Raw genomic sequence first — 20,813 nt, forward strand, 5'->3', positions numbered from 1 at the left:
AATACTAGTTTGAGTTTTTTTTTCATTTTTATATAAATTGTGTCAAAGACTTTATGAATGGCGTAGATCTTTGTCAGTATTTTCAGTATAGTCTATTTATTGTGTCTTAAAGAATGAAATCTTTGGAGACATCCAACAGAAAGCTTCATCTGTAAACTTTAAACAGTATTTATTAATGAAAAATTATAACAATGAAGTAGTACAGTTATACATAAATTTCAGATATGGGATTCAGAAACAAGTTTGGAAAAAACTTTCATAAATGTGTCTCCCAAAACTGTAAAACTTACTTTGCTATTTAGATTTAGTTGATACTTTATATAAAAATAAGGTGATATGTCTTAATTGTTACATACTAAAGATCACAGAGAAAAAAAATAACATCTAAAGAGCTTCAACAATCAGTGGTTGTTCATAACATGCGGAAAACTGAAAGTTTCTAGAAAATAAATGAAAAACAACTCGTTAACACCACTGAAATAAATGTTTATAGTTTGAGATAGATACCAGTACATATGGAATGTGGAGGGTTTGAATTAATTAATAAGCATTCAACCTTACCCTTACTTCCAATAGTGACTACAACAGCAATGTAAAATTTTAAATAAATTATAATAAAGATAAATTCATAAACATAAAACACTTTTTCTTTTATTTTAGAACATGATAATGAAGAAGATATAACAATAGTGTATGTCCCTTCACATTTGTATCATATGTTGTTTGAATTGTTTAAGGTAAGTTTTCAAATTCTTATGAGCTTTTGATGTACATGGCAATAAATTACTATTAACTCATCTAATCTTGCAGTTGTGACTCAGTCGAAAAATTTATATAAATGTACAGATGGACTCATCCAGAGAACTTTTCAATGAAGTTTTATTCATACTTTAACAGCAATTTTGTTACATGACTAGTGTATTTAGTACTAGAAATTGTGTCTAGATGAAAAATTTCATCAACACTTATAGAAGTGTTTGGCCTGTGTAGGAATATTACTGATTTGATGAGACAGGTATATACATATGTAAACTTTTTGGTTGACAGATGGGTCATAAAAAAATCTTGGGTGAGTTGGTAAATTTCTGGGTCACTCTAACAAAAATTGGGTCAGTTGACAAGTATTTGATTATTGTCAAGGTTGATGATAACCTGAATACTGTGTTATTTTTTTTTCAATTTCAATTTTTTTCTTTTTTTGTTGACAGAATTCACTAAGAGCAGTTGTAGAGAATTTCTCTGTAGATAGTACTTTGCCAAAATTAAAAGTTCATGTATGTAAAGGAAAGGAAGACTTAACTATTAAGGTTAGTATTAATATGAAAAAGAAGCTAAACAAACACATATTTTTGGTTCAATAAAATTGATGTGGTTTTGTATAGAGGTAATGATGGTCTAGTCTCTGTTAAATTTAAAGGGGTATCTGAGGGCATTTTTTTTATCACATCTGGCCTTGAGGTAATATGAGTTATTGTTATCATTTAGCTTACATGCACATCATTTATTATAAGTCCTTGGTCTGTTATATGTTTCTAAACAAACTTTAGATCAATTAGAACAAAATTAGAAAAAAAACTTTAGGGTGTCTCCAATGAAATAATTGCTGATTTTTCTGACGACCTATCAAAGTGACTGCTGCTACTTAGAATAAAACAACGGTGAAATCCTAATATTTTTTTTTTCTCAATATTTATACAGATTGAGACCAATGATCATGGATATGATCATTTGAGATATCCATCAGATTCCAAACGAAGAGCCTTCTATCCCAATACACTATATTTTTTTTTTAAAAAGCCTTAAGTGTTGTGAGGTTTAATGGTTAAATTGCATTTTCTTGTGACATTTTATGATGTATGTATAGGTATATGATAATACATTGTGCACTGTATAGATACTATAAAAAAAAACATTTTAATCATACAATAAAATTGTGGTCTGGCATCAAATGTTTGCACAAAATTTATTTGGATTGTTTATTTTTTCTCTCACTTTATACAACATTCAACTTGAAAGTATTCAAACTAATTGTATATAAATGCATACATGAACACTATTTATTTTTTCTTACAGTTGTGTGACCAGGGAGGTGGAATACCTTATAACAATATAAACAAATTATTTGAGTATATGTATTCTACTGCACCAAGTCCATCATGTGCTAATTCAGGATCTGCTCCACTGGTAAGTTCTAATCATTTAAGTCATCTGCTGTTTGAAAATTTCATGGCAGGAAAAAATGTTCGGTCTACGCTTACAAAATCACATTGTGTAACTATATTGTAAGCACAAATGATACCAAGAATTGCAGAAGATAGTTTATGGAAGTGTGTACTGGAATGTAATGTTTAAACTGAAGTTATTAATATCATTTTTTTATTATCTTGGTTTGATGTTTGATCTACTTAACACAGAATGTTTTTGAAGAAATAAAATAGAATTTGTACCCATCTAAAAATGGATTTAAACAATAAGATATGACCTGCTTCTAGGGACTCTTTTTAGACAGAATTTCAACGTACCTTTTTTAAAACTATACATCATTTTAAAAGATCTATTGAAGCAAAACTGAAAAAAATCATTTTGGCTTGGGGAAATGTGATTTGGATAGTTTTACAATGAGTAATTGCCCTTTTCAAATTTATCTGCCAATTTTTATAACATGACCGAATTGTAGCATAATCAGATATACATAGAAATTTTACAGGGCAAATATCCTTGATGCATTGATTTTAAGTCATATAAGCCTCTAACAAACAAAATATTACACTACATCTGTAAGGAATGGAAAGTTGTGGCCTCTGATAATGACTAACATCTTTAATTAGATGAAAAATATGCCTGTTTGAAAGCATAAAAATTATGGAAATTCCAAGCAATCTTTTGGAGGAATCTGTACTTGTGGTATTTCAAATGTTCAATACATGTATAAAAATACTTACTGTACATGTTCTTTGTAATTATGCCCCCACCATAGCGGAGGGGGCATTAAGTTTTACCCTTGTCTGTCTGTACGTCCGTCCGTCCGTACATCCCAAAAATGGTTTCCGTTCTCTAACTTTAGTTTGCCTCAACCAAATATTATGAAACACGATGCTTATTACCACATAACACGGATCAAGTTAGAATTTTGGTGGTGTCACTTTTACTGTTCTAGAGTTATGCCCCTTTACAAATGGAAAAATTGTTGAAATATTCGTTTCGGTTCTCTAACTTTAGTTTGCCTCAACCAAATGTTATGAAACTTATGTGTAATGCTTATTACTTCAAAACACAGATCAAGTTTGAATTTTGGTGGCCTCACTTTTACTGTTAGTGAGTAATGCTCCTTTACAAATGGAAAAATTGCTGAATTTTTCGTTTTTCTTTTCTAACTTTAGTTTGCCTCAAGCAAATGTTATACACAATGCTTATTACAACAAAACTTAGATCAAGTACAAATTTGGGTAGTGTCACTTTTACCGTTCTTTTATAATGTTATATGCAAGCGGGGGCATCATCTGCAGTGATTTTCCTACCCTTTTTCAAATGGGGCCTGGGCCCTAGGCAATTGGGAAAAATGTGTCGTATAACGTATGAATTGGGAAAAAATAAATCATTGTGTTTCAACATATTTTAAGGATGTAGATATAAGAAGATGTGGTATGAGTGCCAATGAGACAACTCTCCATCCAAGTCACAATTTGTACATGTTATTTATTATTTCAAAATTCCAATTTTCAAACATATCAACTCAGTCATACAACCCTGAGATTTATTGCAAGTTTTCTTGTCAGTAAGATTTCTCTAACCGACACTTATATGTCATGGTATAATGTTTTCAGTGCTTAGTTCTGAGCTAGAGTCGACAACTGTCACTGATTATGGTCGCACTCAGAGTGAGATTGACAATCAGTCTCTCTTTGTACATGAGCAGAGTTCATTTCAAGTGAATTATGCTCAAATGTTTGGTTAGAAACAATTTGTTTAGTGTTAGTACTTGGGTTTGTGGTGATTGCTTATGTGCCTTTATCCGCCACAACCACGGCTTCATCCTGTTCTACATCCGTAAAAGTAAACATTTTCATTCAAAATATATCAGTCCCTGAAGTATCTTCAGTACTAATTTTGGATTTTTTAAAGCTCAACAAGTTTTTTACAATCAGTGGCATCTTTGTCTTTCTTTTATTTTGCAAACATAATATTTTGAATAATGAGAGGACATGTTGTCTGTTTGGGCATGCTCAATTCACAGCAAAAAAAAATAAACCAAACTGGCAAATCTTTGCTCAGTATGACATTGCCTGTCAAAAAACATTTACGTGTGAGAAAATAGTGAAAACCTTTTAGTTTTTCATGTAGGCATGTATTTACAATGTTATTCAGATAATAACACAGCATCATCACTTCATATCATTCCATATTCTTACCGTTAACTACCAGACGTCATCCAGATGCTGAACTAAGCTTACCTTACATTTTTATACGACCGCAAAAATTGAAAATTTTTTGGTCGTATATTGGTATGACGTTGGCGTCGTCGTCGTCGTCGTCGTCGTCGTCGTCTGGCGTCGTCCGGCGTCGTCCGAAGACACATTGGTTTTCGCACTCTAACTTTAGTTTAAGTGAATGGATCTCCATGAAATTTTACCATAAGGTTCAATACCACGAAAGGAAGGTTGGGATTGATTTTGGGGGTTATGGTACCAACAGTTAAGGAATTAGGGGCCAAAAAGGGGCCAAAAATAAGCATTTTTGTAATTTTTGTAATTCCAGACAATAACTTGTGTGTAAGTGTATGGATCTCTCTGACATTGTACCACAAGGTTCCATATCACAAAGGGAAGGCTGTAATTGATTTTGGGGGTAATTGCCTCAAAATTTTAGGAATTAGGGGCCAAAAAAGGGGCAAAAAACAAGCATTTTTCTAGTTTCATGACAATAACTTGTGTGTAAGTGTTTGGATATTTCTGAAATTGTACTACAAGGTTCCATATCACAAAGGGAAAGCTGGAATTGAGTTTGGGGGTAATTGCCTGAAACGTTTAGGAATTGGGGGCCAAAAAGGGGCCAAAAATAAGCATTTTTCTAGTTTCCAGACAATAACTTGTGTTCAAGTGTATGGATCTCTCTGAAATTGTACTGCAAGGTACCATACCACAAAGGGAAGGCTGGGATTGAGTTTGGGGGTGATGAATCATAAGGGGGTTCAAAAAATTCGGGGGGGGATTTTTTTTTTTTCTTTTTTTTTCTTTTTTTTTCTTTTTTTTTTCTTTTAAAATTTTCCATTTTAAGTTGGTTATTTCTGATTAATATTTAAAAGCAAATAATAATGATATGGTAGGAGTTACACACCAAACAGGATGTGTAAATTATTATATAATAAGTATTGTGCAATAGCAAGAAATTTTCAGGTTCTTTGATATGCTGAATCTAAACATGTATTTAGATTTTTGATTTTTGGCCCAGTTTTCAAGTTGGTCCAAATTGGGGTCCAAAATTAAACTTTGTTTGATTTCAACAAAAATTGAATATATGGGGTTCTTTGATATGCTGAATCTTACCATGTATTTAGATTTTTTATTTTGTAGGCCCGCTATCAAATTGGTTCATATTGTGGTCAAAAGGGTCCAAAATTAAACTTTGTTTGATATCATCAAAAATTGAATTATTGGGGTTCTTTGATATGCCAAATCTAAACGTGTTTTTAGATTTTTAATTTTGGGTCCCGTTTTTTAAATTGGTCTACATTAAGGTCCAAAGGGTCCAAAATTAAACTTAGTTTGATTTTAACAAAAATTGAATTCTTGGGGTACTTTGATATGCTGAATCTAAACATGTGTTTAGATTTTTGATTATGGGACCAGTTTTCAAGTTTGTCCAAGTTGGGGCCCAAAATTAAACTTTGTTTGATTTCAACAAAAATTGAATATATGGGGTTCTTTGATATGCTGAATCTAACCATGTATTTTGATTTTGGACATTGGACCATAATAGGTAAATTAAAAAAATTGAAGTTCTTAGACCACATTCTTTCTGTGTCAGAAACCTATGCTGTGTCAAATATTTAATCACAATCCAAATTCAGAGCTGTATCAAGCTTGAATGTTGTGTCCATACTTGCCCCAACTGTTCAGGGTTCGACCTCTGCGGTCGTATCAAGCTGCGCCCAGCGAAGCATTTTATTACCTATTGTGTCTGTTTGTTTTGTTCACGCATCATTATCAATATTATTAAATTTGATGCGACTGTCGTACAAGTGAGAGGTTTAGCGCTGTAAAACCAGGTTCAATCCACCATTTTCTACATTTGAAAATGCCTGTACCAAGTCAGGAATATGACAGTTGTTGTCCATTCGTTTCATGTGTTTTGTCATTTGATTTTGCCATGTGATTAGGGACTTTCCGATTGAATTTTCCTCGGAGTTCAGTATTTTTGTGATTTTACTTTTTACCCATTGTTAAAACTGGTTTACGGTCGAAATATGATAGTTACCTGTCTATATATTCAACGTGATTACACTGGGAACAGTACAACAACCTATATTTTGAACCAAATTATACGAACAATAAAATTATCAATTACCTTTCCGCTACAACTTGATTGAATTGGGAATTTTACCGCTTCAATTGGGAAAAATTTTAGGTATTTTCTGATTGGGAACGGGGCCGATATTCGGACCTAAAATAAAGGCAGGAAAATCACTGATCTGTGTCCCATGGACACATTGCCCATTTATTTTCTATCCTTTTAGAACCTGTCACACAATAAGATAGACTGATCAAGTTAACGTATTTAGTTTTCCACTTCTTGGTAGACTTAAATGTCACTTGTAAACTACTCATTTCATATCAATAAACCACATCTTTCAAAATTGTCTAATTTTGGTTTTTACTTTTGTTACATTTTACCTATTTACCCTTTAATGTTGACATTTAGCAATCACATATATATCCCTTTTTATACGACCGCAAAAAAATTTTTGTGGTTGTATATATGTATGACGTTGGCGTTGTCGTCATCGTCGTCCGAAGACACATTAGTTTTCGCACTCTAACTTTAGTTTAAGTGAATGGATCTCTATAAAATTTTACCATAAGGTTCAATACCACAAAAGGAAGGTGGGGATTGATTTTGGGGGTTATGGTACCAACAGTTAAGGAATTAGGGGCCAAAAAGGGGCCAAAAATAAGCATTTTTGTAACTTCCAGACATAACTTGTGTGTAAGTGTATGGATTTCTCTTACATTGTACCACAAGGTTCCATATCACAAAGGGAATGCTGGGATTGATTTTGGGGGTAATTGCCTCCAAATTTTAGGAATTAGGGGCCAAAAAGGGGCAAAAAACAAGCATTTTTCTAGTTTCATGACAATAACTTGTGTGTAAGTGTATGGATCTCTCTGACATTGTATCACAAGGTTCCATATCACAAAGGGAATGCTGGGATTGATTTTGGGGGAAATTGCCTCCAAATTTCAGGAATTAGGGGCCAAAAAGGGGCAAAAAACAAGCATTTTTCTAGTTTCATGACAATAACTTGTGTGTAAGTGTATGGATCTTTATGAAATTGTACTACAAGGTTCCATATCACAAAGGGAAAGCTGGGTTTGAGTTTGGGGGTAATTGCCCAAAAAGTTAAGGAATAAGGGGCCAAAAAGGGGCCAAAATTAAGCATTTTTCTAGTTTCCAGACAATAACTTGTGTTCAAGTGTATGGATCTCTCTGAAATTGTACTGCAAGGTACCATACCACAAAGGGAAGGCTGGGATTGATTTTGGGGGTAATTCCTTCAAAATTTTAGGAATTAGGGCCATAAAAGGGCAAAAAAACAAGCATTTTTCTAGTTTCAGGACAATAACTTGTGTGTAAGTGTATGGATCTTTATGAAATTGTACTGCAAGGTTCCATATCACAAAGGGAAAGCTGGGTTTGAGTTTGGGGGTAATTGCCATAAACGTTTAGGAATTTGGGGCCAAAAAACAAGCATTTTTCTAGTTTCCAGACAATAACTTGTGTTCAAGTGTATGGATCTCTCTGAAATTGTACTGCAAGGTACCATACCACAAAGGGAAGGCTGGGATTGAGTTAGGGGGGTGATGAATCATAAAGGGGTTCAAAAAATTTGGGGGGGGGGATTTTTTTTTTCTTTAAAATTTTCCATTTTAAATTGGTTATTTCTGATTTATATATAAAAGCAAATAATAATGATATGGTTTGAATAGGTAAATTAAAAAATTTTAAGTTATTAGACCACTTTCATTCTGTGTCAGAAACCTATGCTGTGTCAAATATTTAATTACAATCCAAATTCAGTGCTGTATCAAGCTTAAATGTTGTGTCCATACTTGCCCCAACTGTTCAGGGTTCGACCTCTGCAGTCGTATCAAGCTGCGCCCCAGCGGAGCATTTTATTTATTACTGATTTCTAGCAGAAGATATTGAATATGCCTTTAATAGTTGCTGTTGGACATAAAGCACCCGTCAATTAATCAGTCATTCAAAATAGGGTAAAACAGTGCATCTATGAAACATACAGAAGGCGAAAGACTTATGACATTTTTCAATCACAGGACTCAAATTTTGTTGTGGCAAAGTGCAAATTAAGTACAAAGATAAATGATCAGGAAATCGAAAACTATTAGTCTTAGATCAGAATTTACAATAGCAACTTAAAAATGTTCACCTTTATAGACTATTACTTTTCTAAACTAATAACATTTTAAAGAAATATGTGACAAATGACAATTAAAACTGTAAATTCAGAAATTGTTGTGATTTTTTAGTATTGCGATAATTGCGATTGGGTAAGTTTCCCAAAAATAAAAACTCGCATTTTATATTATGATAGCATTATACACTTTGTGCTATAACTCAAATTTGCTTTTACCAATTCTCATGTAATTTTAACACAACATTAGAATTGACGGAAGAAAGCACCCTTTCGATATTGAAATTTTTTGCTTAATGTCTTCCAGAGTTATGGAACTTTAACCATTTGAATGAATTAAATTTTTCACATATCACACACTTACTCCAGTATGCCTGGATTGATTTCCTCAGACTTTACATTATTGTTGGGATTGATAAAAAGTAGCTCCCTTTCAATTTTTTTAATTTTCTGTTTTTTTCCGTCCAGAGTAATAGGACTTTAATTGTCAGATTTAAGTAAATTTTTCACATGTTGTACCATAACTTGAGATTGTTTGGATTGATTTGCTGACAAATTTACATAATTGTTTCAAGTGCATAACACACCATTCGATATATGATACTCCAGAGTTTTGGGACTTTGACAGTCAGATAAATAAAAGGCATTTTTTAAATGTCATGCACTAGCTATAATATGCTTGGATCAATTTGCTACAAACCTAACACTGTTTGGGATTGGGATAAGATTCTTTTGATTTTGAAAATTTTCGGGTAATTCCAGATTTATGGGACTTTTAATAATTTGTCATTATACTAATATGCCTAAGGGTATCCTCATACAAGTTTTGTTTTCTATGGAGCCATTTAATTTGTTTCTGATTAAATGCCTTCTAAATATCCTATTAACTTTTGAAATAATTTCAATATGCACATATGCACATATGCAAAATAAAGGTGTATTATGCGTGCTTGGTCATCAATGTTGATTTATTGTAAAATAAATATTTATATCGCACCTCAGGTAAATTAGTGATGTATTATTGGTTTAATGCCGTCACATGGTGACCCCTATGGATCTGTAGCAGGTCTGTAGATAGGGGTATCATGACATCACATCTACTATTAATAGTTACGTCACCTATTAATGTAATTGTGTTTCATTGTTTATTTTTATAAAAAAAACTTGACAGGGAAAGTTCCTCTGCAATAAACTCGTTATACAGTTCACTACTGACCCCCTACAGTACCGTAGGTCTCTTGATGCAACATTTGTACCTAGCTTTTAAACAAAAGTTGGGAAAAAGTAAAAAAATAATATCACATACACTCAAACTCTTTGTTGTCTCTGCTATATCATAGGAAAAAATAAATAACAATGCCATACTTTTTCCCAAGCAGTTTTTCTTCACTACTTATATTGGGTGACACACAAACATACGTAAATTAATCAGTTTGTATAGGTTAACCAAAAGTGTTTTGTTAAAAGAAACTAGATATAAATGCATTCAAAGCTTGTATATCAAGCTGTTGATTTCACATGACTTAATACTTGTTATTACTTAGTAAGGTTAGCACCATGCTTTCCTGAAATGCTAGAAATTGACATGATCAATGCTACTTTCTTTTTTTCATTTGATTAGGTATAAATAGGTGCATAATCGTGATAAAAATAGATGGCGCAATCCTTTTTTTTAGTGATATACCAATTGTAAAATGGAAAGGGCATTTTGTATAAAAATAACCCATGTAAACAGTCATTACTTGCATTATTTTTATCTGTAGGATTGAAATGGACTGGTACAAAGTACAAAATTTTCCACAAAAGCCTAATAAGGGCCCAGCCGAATGGCGGGTCGCCCTCTAGTGATCAGTCTGTCCTTCCGTAACAATTGTGTCCACTCTATATCTAGAGAACCGTTATAATTTCATACTTTATACTTGACATGTATATTAACCAACACCAGAGGACGTGTCATAATGTTATGTCCCCTCTATATCTAGAGAACCGTTATAATTTGATACTTTTTACTTGACATGTATATTAACCAACACCAGAGAGTGTGTCATAATGTATGTACAACTTCCTAGGTGTCAAAAACTTTGGTTTCAGTTGACAGCCCCATGTCCTATGGTAAATATACAAATTTTTTACCACACGTTATTCACAGCGGGGCCAACAGAGATGGCTCTCATCTCAATGATGTCTAGTTTTTATACGACCGCAAAAAAATTTTTGTGGTCGTATATTGGTATGACGTTGGCGTCGTCGTCGTCGTCATCGTCCAGCGTCGTCCGAAGACACATTGGTTTTCGCACTCTAACTTTAGTTTAAGTAAATGGATCTCTATGAAATTTTACCACAAGGTTCAATACCACAAAAGGAAGGTTGGGATTGATTTTGGGGGTTATGGTACCAACAGTTAAGGAATTAGGGGCCAAAAAGGGGCCAAAAATAAGCATTTTTGTAACTTCCAGACATAACTTGTGTGTTAGTGTATGGATCTCTCTGACATTGTACAACAAGGTTCCATATCACAAAAGGAATGCTGGGATTGATTTTGGGGGTAATTCCTTCAAAATTTTAGGAATTAGGGGCCAAAAAAGGGGCAAAAAACAAGCATTTTTCTAGTTTCATGACAATAACTTGTGTGTAAGTGTATGGATCTTTCTGAAATTGTACTACAAGGTTCCATATCACAAAGGGAAAGCTGGAATTGAGTTTGGGGGTGATGGGGGGTAATTGCCGAAAAATTTAGGAATTGGGGGCCAAAAAGGGGCCAAAAATAAGCATTTTTCTAGTTTCCAGACAATAACTTGTGTTCAAGTGTATGGATCTCTCTGAAATTGTACTGCAAGGTACCATACCACAAAGGGAAGGCTGGGATTGATGATGGGGGTAATTGCCTCAATATTTTAAGAATTAGGGGCCAAAAAGGGGCAAAAAACAAGCATTTTTCTAGTTTCAGGACAATAACTTGTGTGTAAGTGTATGGATCTTTCTGAAATTGTACTACAAGGTTTCATATCACAAAGGGAAAGCTGGGTTTGAGTTTGGGGGTAATTGCCCTAAACGTTTAGGAATTTGGGGCCAAAAAGGGTAAAAAAACGCATTTTTCTAGTTTCCAGACAATAACTTGTGTTCAAGTGTATGGATCTCTCTGAAATTGTACTGCAAGGTACCATACCACAAAGGGAAGGCTGGGATTGAGTTTGGGGGTGATGAATCATAAGGGGGTTCAAAAAATTTGGGGGGGGGGATTTTTTTTTTTCCTTTTTATTCTTTTTTTCCTTTTTCTTTCTTTTAAAATTTTCCATTTTAAGTTGGTTATTTCTGATTTATATTTAAAAGCAAATAATAATGATATGGTTGGAGATACACACCAAACAGGATGTGTAAATTATTATATAATAAGTATTGTGCAATAGCAAGAAATTTTCAATTGCACAGTATTGCACAATAGCAAGAAATCTTCAATTGCACAGTATTGCGCAATAGCAAGAAATCTTCAATTGCACAGTATTGCGCAATAGCAAGAAATTGTCAATTGTACAGTATTGCGCAATAGCAAGAAATATTTAATTGCACAGTATTGTGCAAAAGAAGATACTTCGTATAAATTGCTTATTTCTTGACCAATTTCAATGGGGTTTTATTCTTGACTTCTTGGGGTTCTTTACTATGCTGAATCTAACCGTGTATTAAGTTTTTGGATTTTGGGCCCCGTTTTTAAATTGGTCCACATTGAGGTCCAAAGGGTCCAAAAATAAACTTTTGTTTGATTTCATCAAAAATTGAATTATTGGGGTTCTTTGATATGCCGAATCTAACCGTGTATTTAGATTCTTAATTGTTGGTTCCGTTTTCAAATTGGTCTACATTAAGGTCCAAAGGGTCCAAAATTAAACTTAGTTTGATTTTAACAAAAATTTAATTCTTAGGGTTCTTTGATATTCTGAATCTAAACATGTATTTAGATTTTTGATTATGGGCCCAGTTTTCAAGTTGGTCCAAGTTGGGGTCTAAAATTAAACTTTGTTTGATTTCAACAAAAATTGAATATATGGGGTTCTTTGATATGCTGAATCTAACCATGTATTTAGAGTTTTGATTTTTGGGCCCTGTTATCAACTTTGTCCACATTGAGGTCAAAAGGGTCCAAAATTAAACTTTGTTTGATTTCATCAAAAATTGAATTCTTGGGGTTCTTTGATATGCTGAATCTAACCATGTATTTAGATTTTGGATATTGGACCATAATAGGTGAATGTCCAATTTAAAATTTTTAAGTTCTTAGACCACATTCATTCTGTGTCAGAAACCTATGCTGTGTCAAATATTTAATCACAATCCAAATGCAAAGCTGTATCAAGCTTGAATGTTGTGTCCATACTTGCCCCAACTGTTCAGGGTTCGACCTCTGCGGTCGTATCAAGCTGCACCCTGCGGAGCATTTTATTGTCGAGCCTGCGACAAAAGCAGAAAGCTCGACATAGGGATAGTGATCCGGCGGCGTCGGCGTAAGCTAACTTCTTAAAAGCTTTGTATTTTAGAAGGTGGAAGACCTGGATGCTTCATACTTTGTATATAGATGCCTTATGTTACGAAATTTCCGACTGTCACATGTCCATATTTCATGACCTCATTTTCATGGTTCAGTGACTACTTGAAAAAAAAGTTAAGATTTTTTGTAATGTTAATTTCTCTCTTATAATGAGTAATAGGATAACTATATTTGGTATGTGCATACCTTGCAAGGTCCTCATGCCCGTCAGACAAATTTCACTTGACCTCGACCTCATTTCATAGATCAGTGAACAAGGTTAAGTTTTGATGGTCAAGTCCATATCTCAGATACTAGAAGCAATAGGTCTAGCATATTCGATGTATGGAAGGACTGTAAGATGTACATGTCCAACTGGCAGGTGTCATCTGACCTTGACCTCATTTTCATGGTTCAGTGGTTATAGTTAAGTTTTTGTGTTTTGGTCTGTTTTTCTTGTACTGTATGCAATAGGTCTACTATATTTGGTGTATGGAATGATTGTAAGGTGTACATGTCACGCTGGCAGGTGTCTTCTGACCTTGACCTCATTTTCATGGTTCAGTGGTCAATGTTAAATTTTTGAGTTTTGATCTTTTTTTCTAATACTATATGCAATAGGTCAACTATATTTGGTGTATGGAAATATTTTATGATGTACATGTCAGTCTGGCCGGTTTTATTTGATCTTGACCTCATTTTCACGGTTCATATCTCATTGTTAAGTTTTTGTGTTTTGGTCTGTTTTTCTATTACTATAAGCAATAGGTCAACTATATTTGTTGTATGGAAGGATTGCAAGCTGTACATGTCTGCCTGGCATGGTTCATCTGACCTTGACCTCATTTTCATGGTTCATTAGTCAATGTTTAGTTTTCTTGGTTAAGTCTGTATCTTAGAAACTATAAGCAATAGGTCAACTATATTTAGTGTATTGAATGATTGTAAGGTGTGCATGTATTTCTTGTTTGGTTTATATGACCTTGACCTCATTTTCTTGGACCATGTTTAGTTTATGTGATAGTTGTAGTAAAGCTTTATATTTAGAACTCTCAACATAATATCAATGATTAGTAAAGAAGGCAAGACATTTCAGCGTGTGCACTCTTGTTTTCAATAAATTTTAAATAAAAACACAATTTTGCTCTTAAAACCACTAATAGGATTTTATACCTGTTGTTAACGATTTTATATTGCAAAAAATGCTAAATATCATGTTTTTCTTATTTTTTCTTATTTGTGTATATAGAATAGCAAAATATTCTTCAGTTAGTGATGTGTAAGTTAAAGTAGGGCTGCAAATTCATAATGTTAACAAAAGAATCATCAAAATTTGGTTGGTAATGTCCCACAGAGTCCCTAACTGTATTGTAAGCACAAATGATACCAAAAATAGATTTTGTACCCATCCAAAAATGGATTTAAAATTAAAGTTTGACCTACTTATAAGTATTAGATAGTATATATTGAATGAGCAGTTATGTTGTTACCAGATTTACATCTACTGTTTTATTTGTAGGCTGGCTACGGATATGGCTTACCGTTGTCAAGACTATATGCCCAGTATTTTCAAGGAGATTTAGTTATCTCATCAGTGGATGGATTTGGTACAGATGCTTATATATATCTAAAGGTTTGTCTATTTACAGTATGCCTTTTTGTTATTTTTGCGGTCGTATATTGGTATGACGTTGGCGTTGTCGTCCGAAGACACATTGGTTTTCACACAATAACTTTAGTTTAAGTGAATGGATCTCTATGAAATTTTACCATAAGGTTCAATATCACAAAAGGTGAAGCAATTTATTTGTTGATAGTTTAATGATACCCAAAGAACATGAAATGCTTTTTGGTTTATATGAGAGGGAATAATTTTATATTTGGCATGGATTTTGATATATAAGAGCTGCCTTGCATTCACTTTCTGTTTGCTTTATTGTCTCACCTTGATGAAGTTGAAAAAGCAAGACTTGGGCTTGCTATTTCCAGCAACAGCAGCTGCGTCAACAATGTATGAGTTTGTGATTAGGTCAGTTGAAGGGGAACCAATAGTGGTAGGTCAATGATATTGGTAGGCAATTGTATTTACATAGACACATCTCATTTCCATGGAGATTATGTGACTCCCCCCCCCCCCCTCAGTCATGGTCTATTGACTTTGAAAGTTTTGCTTAGTTTACATGTTAAAAGTTAAAGTATCCTTGAAAATTGAAAATACAATTTTTCCTCTATCCACAAAAATGACTGAATTCTTAAAATATCATTTTCATAGCATGTTTTCCATGGAAAAATACATGAAAATTAGAATTTCAATTGTTTTTCATAATATTATGGATTTTATATTTTTAATATATTAATATACAAGACACTAATAAATAAAAATGTTGTTCATTGTAGGTTTTATCAAATGAAGCCAATGAGTGTTTACCTATATATAACAAAACATCAGCTAGAATGTATGAATCAGATGTTGTTGTTTCGGATTGGACGAGTCCACCAAAAAGTCCACAGAATTCCCGGACATTTTCAACTCTCTCTAGAACGTATCAGCCACGGACTTGATTTTGTGATCTTCTGTAATGAAACCCAGAAATTTCCCATCACTAACAACCAGTTTTCAGCATTAACAGAGTAGAAGTTTGATAATAGTTGGTCAGCTTATTCTCATATAAATGATATTTGTAAGGAGAGTAGTAGTGTGTTTCATCTACTGGAATGAATGTACATTATATATGTTGGGTATTTATCTGTAAAGTTTTGTAATCATGTTGATATTTTGACTGAGATGAGAAAAAATGGTATATATTGGTGCTACAATATTTGTAATATATTTGCTAAACTAATTATGTAGTAAGATTTTTTTTATAATATGTGAATTTTTGTATTCGAAAGTGTTCACTATAGATTGTTCATACTAATAATATTTTACTATACCATGCAAAATGAAAACAGTTCAAACTTGTACAACACTAGTCATTTAAAGAATTGTTTTTAATATTAAATATTTTCCATTTAGGAAATGAGGGGTCATAAAACAGCATTTTGTTTTTAAATGTTATATGTTTGTCTTTTTCATTTTCATTGCAATTTCATGCAAACATGCAGATCAAATGTCACTACGGTAACTGATATTTGATTTGATAAATGAATTATGTCTGTTTGTTTTGCTCACACATTGCTGTCAATATAATGGAATTCTATACAACTGTCATACAAGTGAGAGGTTTAGCTAGCTATAAAACCAGATTTAATCCACCATTTTCTACATAAGGAAATGTCTATACCAAGTCAGGAATATGACAGTTGTTTTCCATTTGTTTGATGTGTTTGAGCTTTTGATTTTGCCATTTGATAAAGGACTTTCTGGAAATTTCCTTGGAGTTTGTGGTATTTTTGTTATTTTACTTTTTGAATAAACTCTAGAGTGGGTGGCGCATATTCGCCGTGGACACATTTTTGCCGTTTTTGCAATTTTTTCTGTAAATTTTGTGTGCCTTTACCCAATACTTGCCTAAATAGATACTAAACGCTGTTTGTAATGTTCGAACTGTTGATATTCCTCTTTACCCCATTTCCAATGTTATTCGCACATATAAAGAAATATGCAGGTGTTTTTGAACGATTTTGGCAATTATGTAAGATTTATATGGCACGCATGTGCAGTCATAAAGTAAATATTTGTAAGAAGAATCCTATCGGAATGATCTCTCAAGCTAATTCATGTAATTGCAAACAATTGTTTTTAATATACAGGGACAATGAGGATGGTCATATCATACATCGCGGCGAAAATGTGTCAGAACAACTTGATTTCCAGTCTTGAGTTTGCGTTCATTTTTAAAACATTTAACCAATGTTTTGAAGAGAATTCCTTTATCAAACATTTTTTTCATATAGTAAACTTTCTGAAACCTACATAAAAAGTTTCAAATATTCGAATGTAGGTCGGATGTAGTTGGAAATAAACGAATTTTGCGGCGAATATGCGTTACCCACTCTATATAGAATAAAAACATTTCTACATTTTATTAGGTGTATAACTAATCTTTGTTTGAAATCAAGGCCAATGGAGAATTGATTTTGTTACTGTTTTATCAAATGGCCAGTATGGGCTGTTGCCATCTTGTGTTATCTCAAATTTTCTTTTCTCTATGTTGAATTTAAGAAGCTGTGTTTCTGACTCACTAGGTCTGGACAAAAATGTTATAATATAACTGGTCTTTAAAAATTTTGAGTACTTTGATAGGTTGGAAATATGTATGATGTGTAATCAAGGTCACTTCATTTTATTGCGTACATGTTATTTGAGGCCTCCAGAAGTGTCTCAATTTTTGTTATTTAAGAAAACCTTTATTTTTTGTTAACTGCATTTCCCCCTGCATTGGAGATATGCAAATTAGAGGAATCAAGTTTAAATATCTTTATTTTATAAAGGCAATATTTCACTCTTGGTTTACTGGGCATTTTCAAGTTATCTGATTTCATTGTTATTTAATTCTTATCCAATTAGGGACATTTAAAACATCAAATTGTTTGAATGTATCATTTATTTATTAGATAACTAGTTAACATGTATTTATTTAATGTATGAGTACCAAGTTAAGTTTTATAAAAAGAAATGAAATCCATTTTATTCTTGTACTCCGAAATCCCTAAAAAGTTGAATCTAGTGGAAAATGATAAATTTGATTCAGACAACTCTATCAATTTTACAACATATAAATAATTTGCAGGAGGAAATTTTCATGACAATATTCAGATTAATAAAAACTCATTCAAATCACATATTTCTGAATTCCAATTCACAATCATGACTGAATAAATTAGACATTTGTGTATTTATAAAGCATTTTTTTTTTTCCCAATTGAAATGAGGTTGTTGTTATTTCTTTCTAATTGATATGGCATATGGAATTAGATTTATTATATTTTAATCAGATTCGAAATAAAAACCAAACATATACTTTTGTAAATGATATTATATTTTAATTCTACGTATGAAAGGTGAGAGGCAATATTATTTTTGGGAAAAAAGCTGTACAAAAAAAATTTAAAATATGTACAACTGTCTTTGGTAAAGTTTTGACTCGTACTTCATTAGAATATTTAGCTAACCAGGTCAGAAAAAGTATAAAGGTATTTGCATCTTACTGTCTTTCATTAATTTATTCCAACAAAAATGGTCAATATTTTTCTCTACCTTTTATACAGGTATTCATCTATGGTTACCCAAATTGTTTTAAAAGTTTACAGAAGAAAAGAGTATATATATTGAATGAATGATGTATGAGCAGTCCTTTATAAAGATTTTACATTTTGTTAAGTTTAGATTGAAGCATAACTAACAAAATTATGCGGGTATTTTTTTAACCTACAACAGCATTTTTTAAGATTTATGTAGAGAACCATAAAGACTTCTCTCATTGATATGGCATTTATAGTGGTAACAGATATTCATATATACATGTAAAATATGTGTTTCTTGCTGGTAGAATGAAAGATCTGGCTGCTAAAGGCAATTACTGGTATTTAATTATGAGATCTCAGAAACAATGCAAAACTTTTTAAATAACAACTAAAAAGATGTGTGGAAAAGTTGTCCGAAGATCTTTTCAGGATTGGGTGATCTTAGATTTGAGACATTCAGTTGAGGTCTTTTTCAGTTTTTCTATTCAACAAGTGTTTATAAATATTCAAACTTCAATTAATCTCTTCCATACCATTGGTAGCCTTTGTTTTTATTCACAATTTGTCTAGACCAGATGAACTTGCCATTTGGTATAGACCCTTGTTTATAGATGAAGACCATATGTTGCCTTCTAGAGTTCTTTTCTGTTGTGAATAAATTAACAGAAACTGATATAAAAACAAAAAATTCCCTACAAAACAGAAAACATTAAGACTACTAACCACAACCACTAACCAGGTATTTGACTTTTCAGACACATTTTAATATGTGATGGGTTTTAAAACAAATTTTTTTCAACAATCTTTCATTTAAATCAGTGGAATTTTAAGGGTAAGGGAGAGAAACATACAATAAAATCTATTTCAGGAAAAGTCTGCATTTTGTTATGGTGTATAAATGTGAATTTGTAATTTGTTGATAGTGTGTTTGTGTTTTGGAATATGGAAGTGTGAAATTCAGAATGCTTATTTTCTTGCTGATGTGTATGGTTTGGTGTATAAATGTAGTTTCAAGATAACGTGTTGGTGTTTTGGAATATGGAAGTGTGAATGTTTATTTTCTTGCTTATGTGTCTGGTTTAGTGTATGAATGTGAATGTGTACTTTCTTTGTAATATATAAGCATGTGTGTTTGTGTATGGAAGTTTGAATGTGTAGCATCTTGCTAGTGTGTATATGTAGTTTCCTGTTGGTTGGTCTGGTGTAAAACTAAAATCTTGTTTTACAATCTATAAAATGGCAATTTTGGTTATGAATTAATTTTATTTTCATGACACTTACAAGAGCATGAAAAATACTACCTATTAAAATGATGATTTATAGGTTGTTTTTTTTTAACCCAACTATGACCAGTTTAAAATATTCATCCATGCACTTATTGTATGATGAATGATAACATGAAATTACATACCTGCCAATAATATGCTGCATCAACAAGTTAAAAAGTTACATCAATGGAAAGTTATTTTTTATAGTAATACATGTGTGAATGAAGAAAGCTTGTTAACTTGAAGTTAATCACTATTATTTTTTTGAGAAAATTGTTTTAAATATTTTGTATTTGTAAATTATAAAATGGTATGTCAAAAAATGCCAGTTACTACATGTATCTTCAATAGTCATATGAATAATGTTAGTTTTATCATTATTTGGTGGAAATTAAAAGAACTTTATTTCCCTATAAATGTTGTTGTTATTGAAATTTAAAGCTTAAATTTACAATGGAAAAAGGAAATATAATGACTACAGACAAAAGGCCACAGAGCAAATATGTGAAGTAATGCTCCTCCAACAATGAGTAATGGGCTTTATCACCAATTTGTACATTTTTCCATTGATCCTACTGCCTAATATTTGTTAAGATCATGGAAAGGACTTGATACTCAAAAAATATTAGGCAACGACGTCACGAATCAGTGCAGCAACCTGGTGTGTTCATGTCCAGTCATGTCAATTTATCAATGGAATGTACGCCACTTCATTCATATAACCAAACAATTATCACAATGTTTAATACGCGTAAAACTAGTTTTATTAACTAATAAATAGCTTTTTCATGTTCTCAACCAATTGTTAAGATAAATTGCTGATAAAAAGAATAAAGACATTTTATTTTTTGATATGTACTTCATCAGCTCAAAAATTAGCTTGCCCTAGCGGGGCTTCCTTGATATTCTTGCTGATAAAGTCAGTATCAAAAACAAAAATGCCAGAATCTATATATTATTTATAAGCTCTAAAACCATGCTCTTCATAAACAGTAAAAACATCAAATGACAAAGAGTTTGAGGTTCAGGATGTTTGCTTCTCAGCTTTCATATTTTCATGCTGACTTTTTAACCTTTCTGGCTTTTCTTTGACTATGTATTTCGTATATTCGTGTATGTTTTTTAGTGCGGGTACCATTCATCCATTAGCCATAGCTTTGTTTTGGCATGATTCAAATAATATTCT

The 20,813-nt window shown here is 32.4% G+C and overlaps 1 protein-coding gene across 2 annotated transcripts in view; it reads left to right on the forward strand.

Moving 5' to 3' along the window:
* LOC127730115 (pyruvate dehydrogenase (acetyl-transferring) kinase isozyme 2, mitochondrial-like) overlaps positions 1 to 20,044 on the forward strand; it is a 36,146-nt gene extending 16,102 nt beyond the window's left edge. For both annotated transcript variants that reach the window (XM_052238248.1, XM_052238247.1), the window contains exons 8-12: positions 661 to 737; positions 1,209 to 1,307; positions 2,074 to 2,184; positions 14,692 to 14,805; positions 15,570 to 20,044. In XM_052238248.1, the coding sequence (XP_052094208.1) occupies positions 661 to 737; positions 1,209 to 1,307; positions 2,074 to 2,184; positions 14,692 to 14,805; positions 15,570 to 15,734 (566 nt within the window). In that variant the 3' untranslated portion in view covers positions 15,735 to 20,044. The remainder of the gene's footprint in view (positions 1 to 660; positions 738 to 1,208; positions 1,308 to 2,073; positions 2,185 to 14,691; positions 14,806 to 15,569) is intronic.
* The last annotated feature ends 769 nt before the right edge of the window (positions 20,045 to 20,813 follow it).

This window comes from Mytilus californianus, unplaced genomic scaffold (assembly GCF_021869535.1).
Source record: "Mytilus californianus isolate M0D057914Y unplaced genomic scaffold, xbMytCali1.0.p SCAF_2, whole genome shotgun sequence".
Lineage (NCBI taxonomy): Eukaryota > Metazoa > Mollusca > Bivalvia > Mytilida > Mytilidae > Mytilus > Mytilus californianus.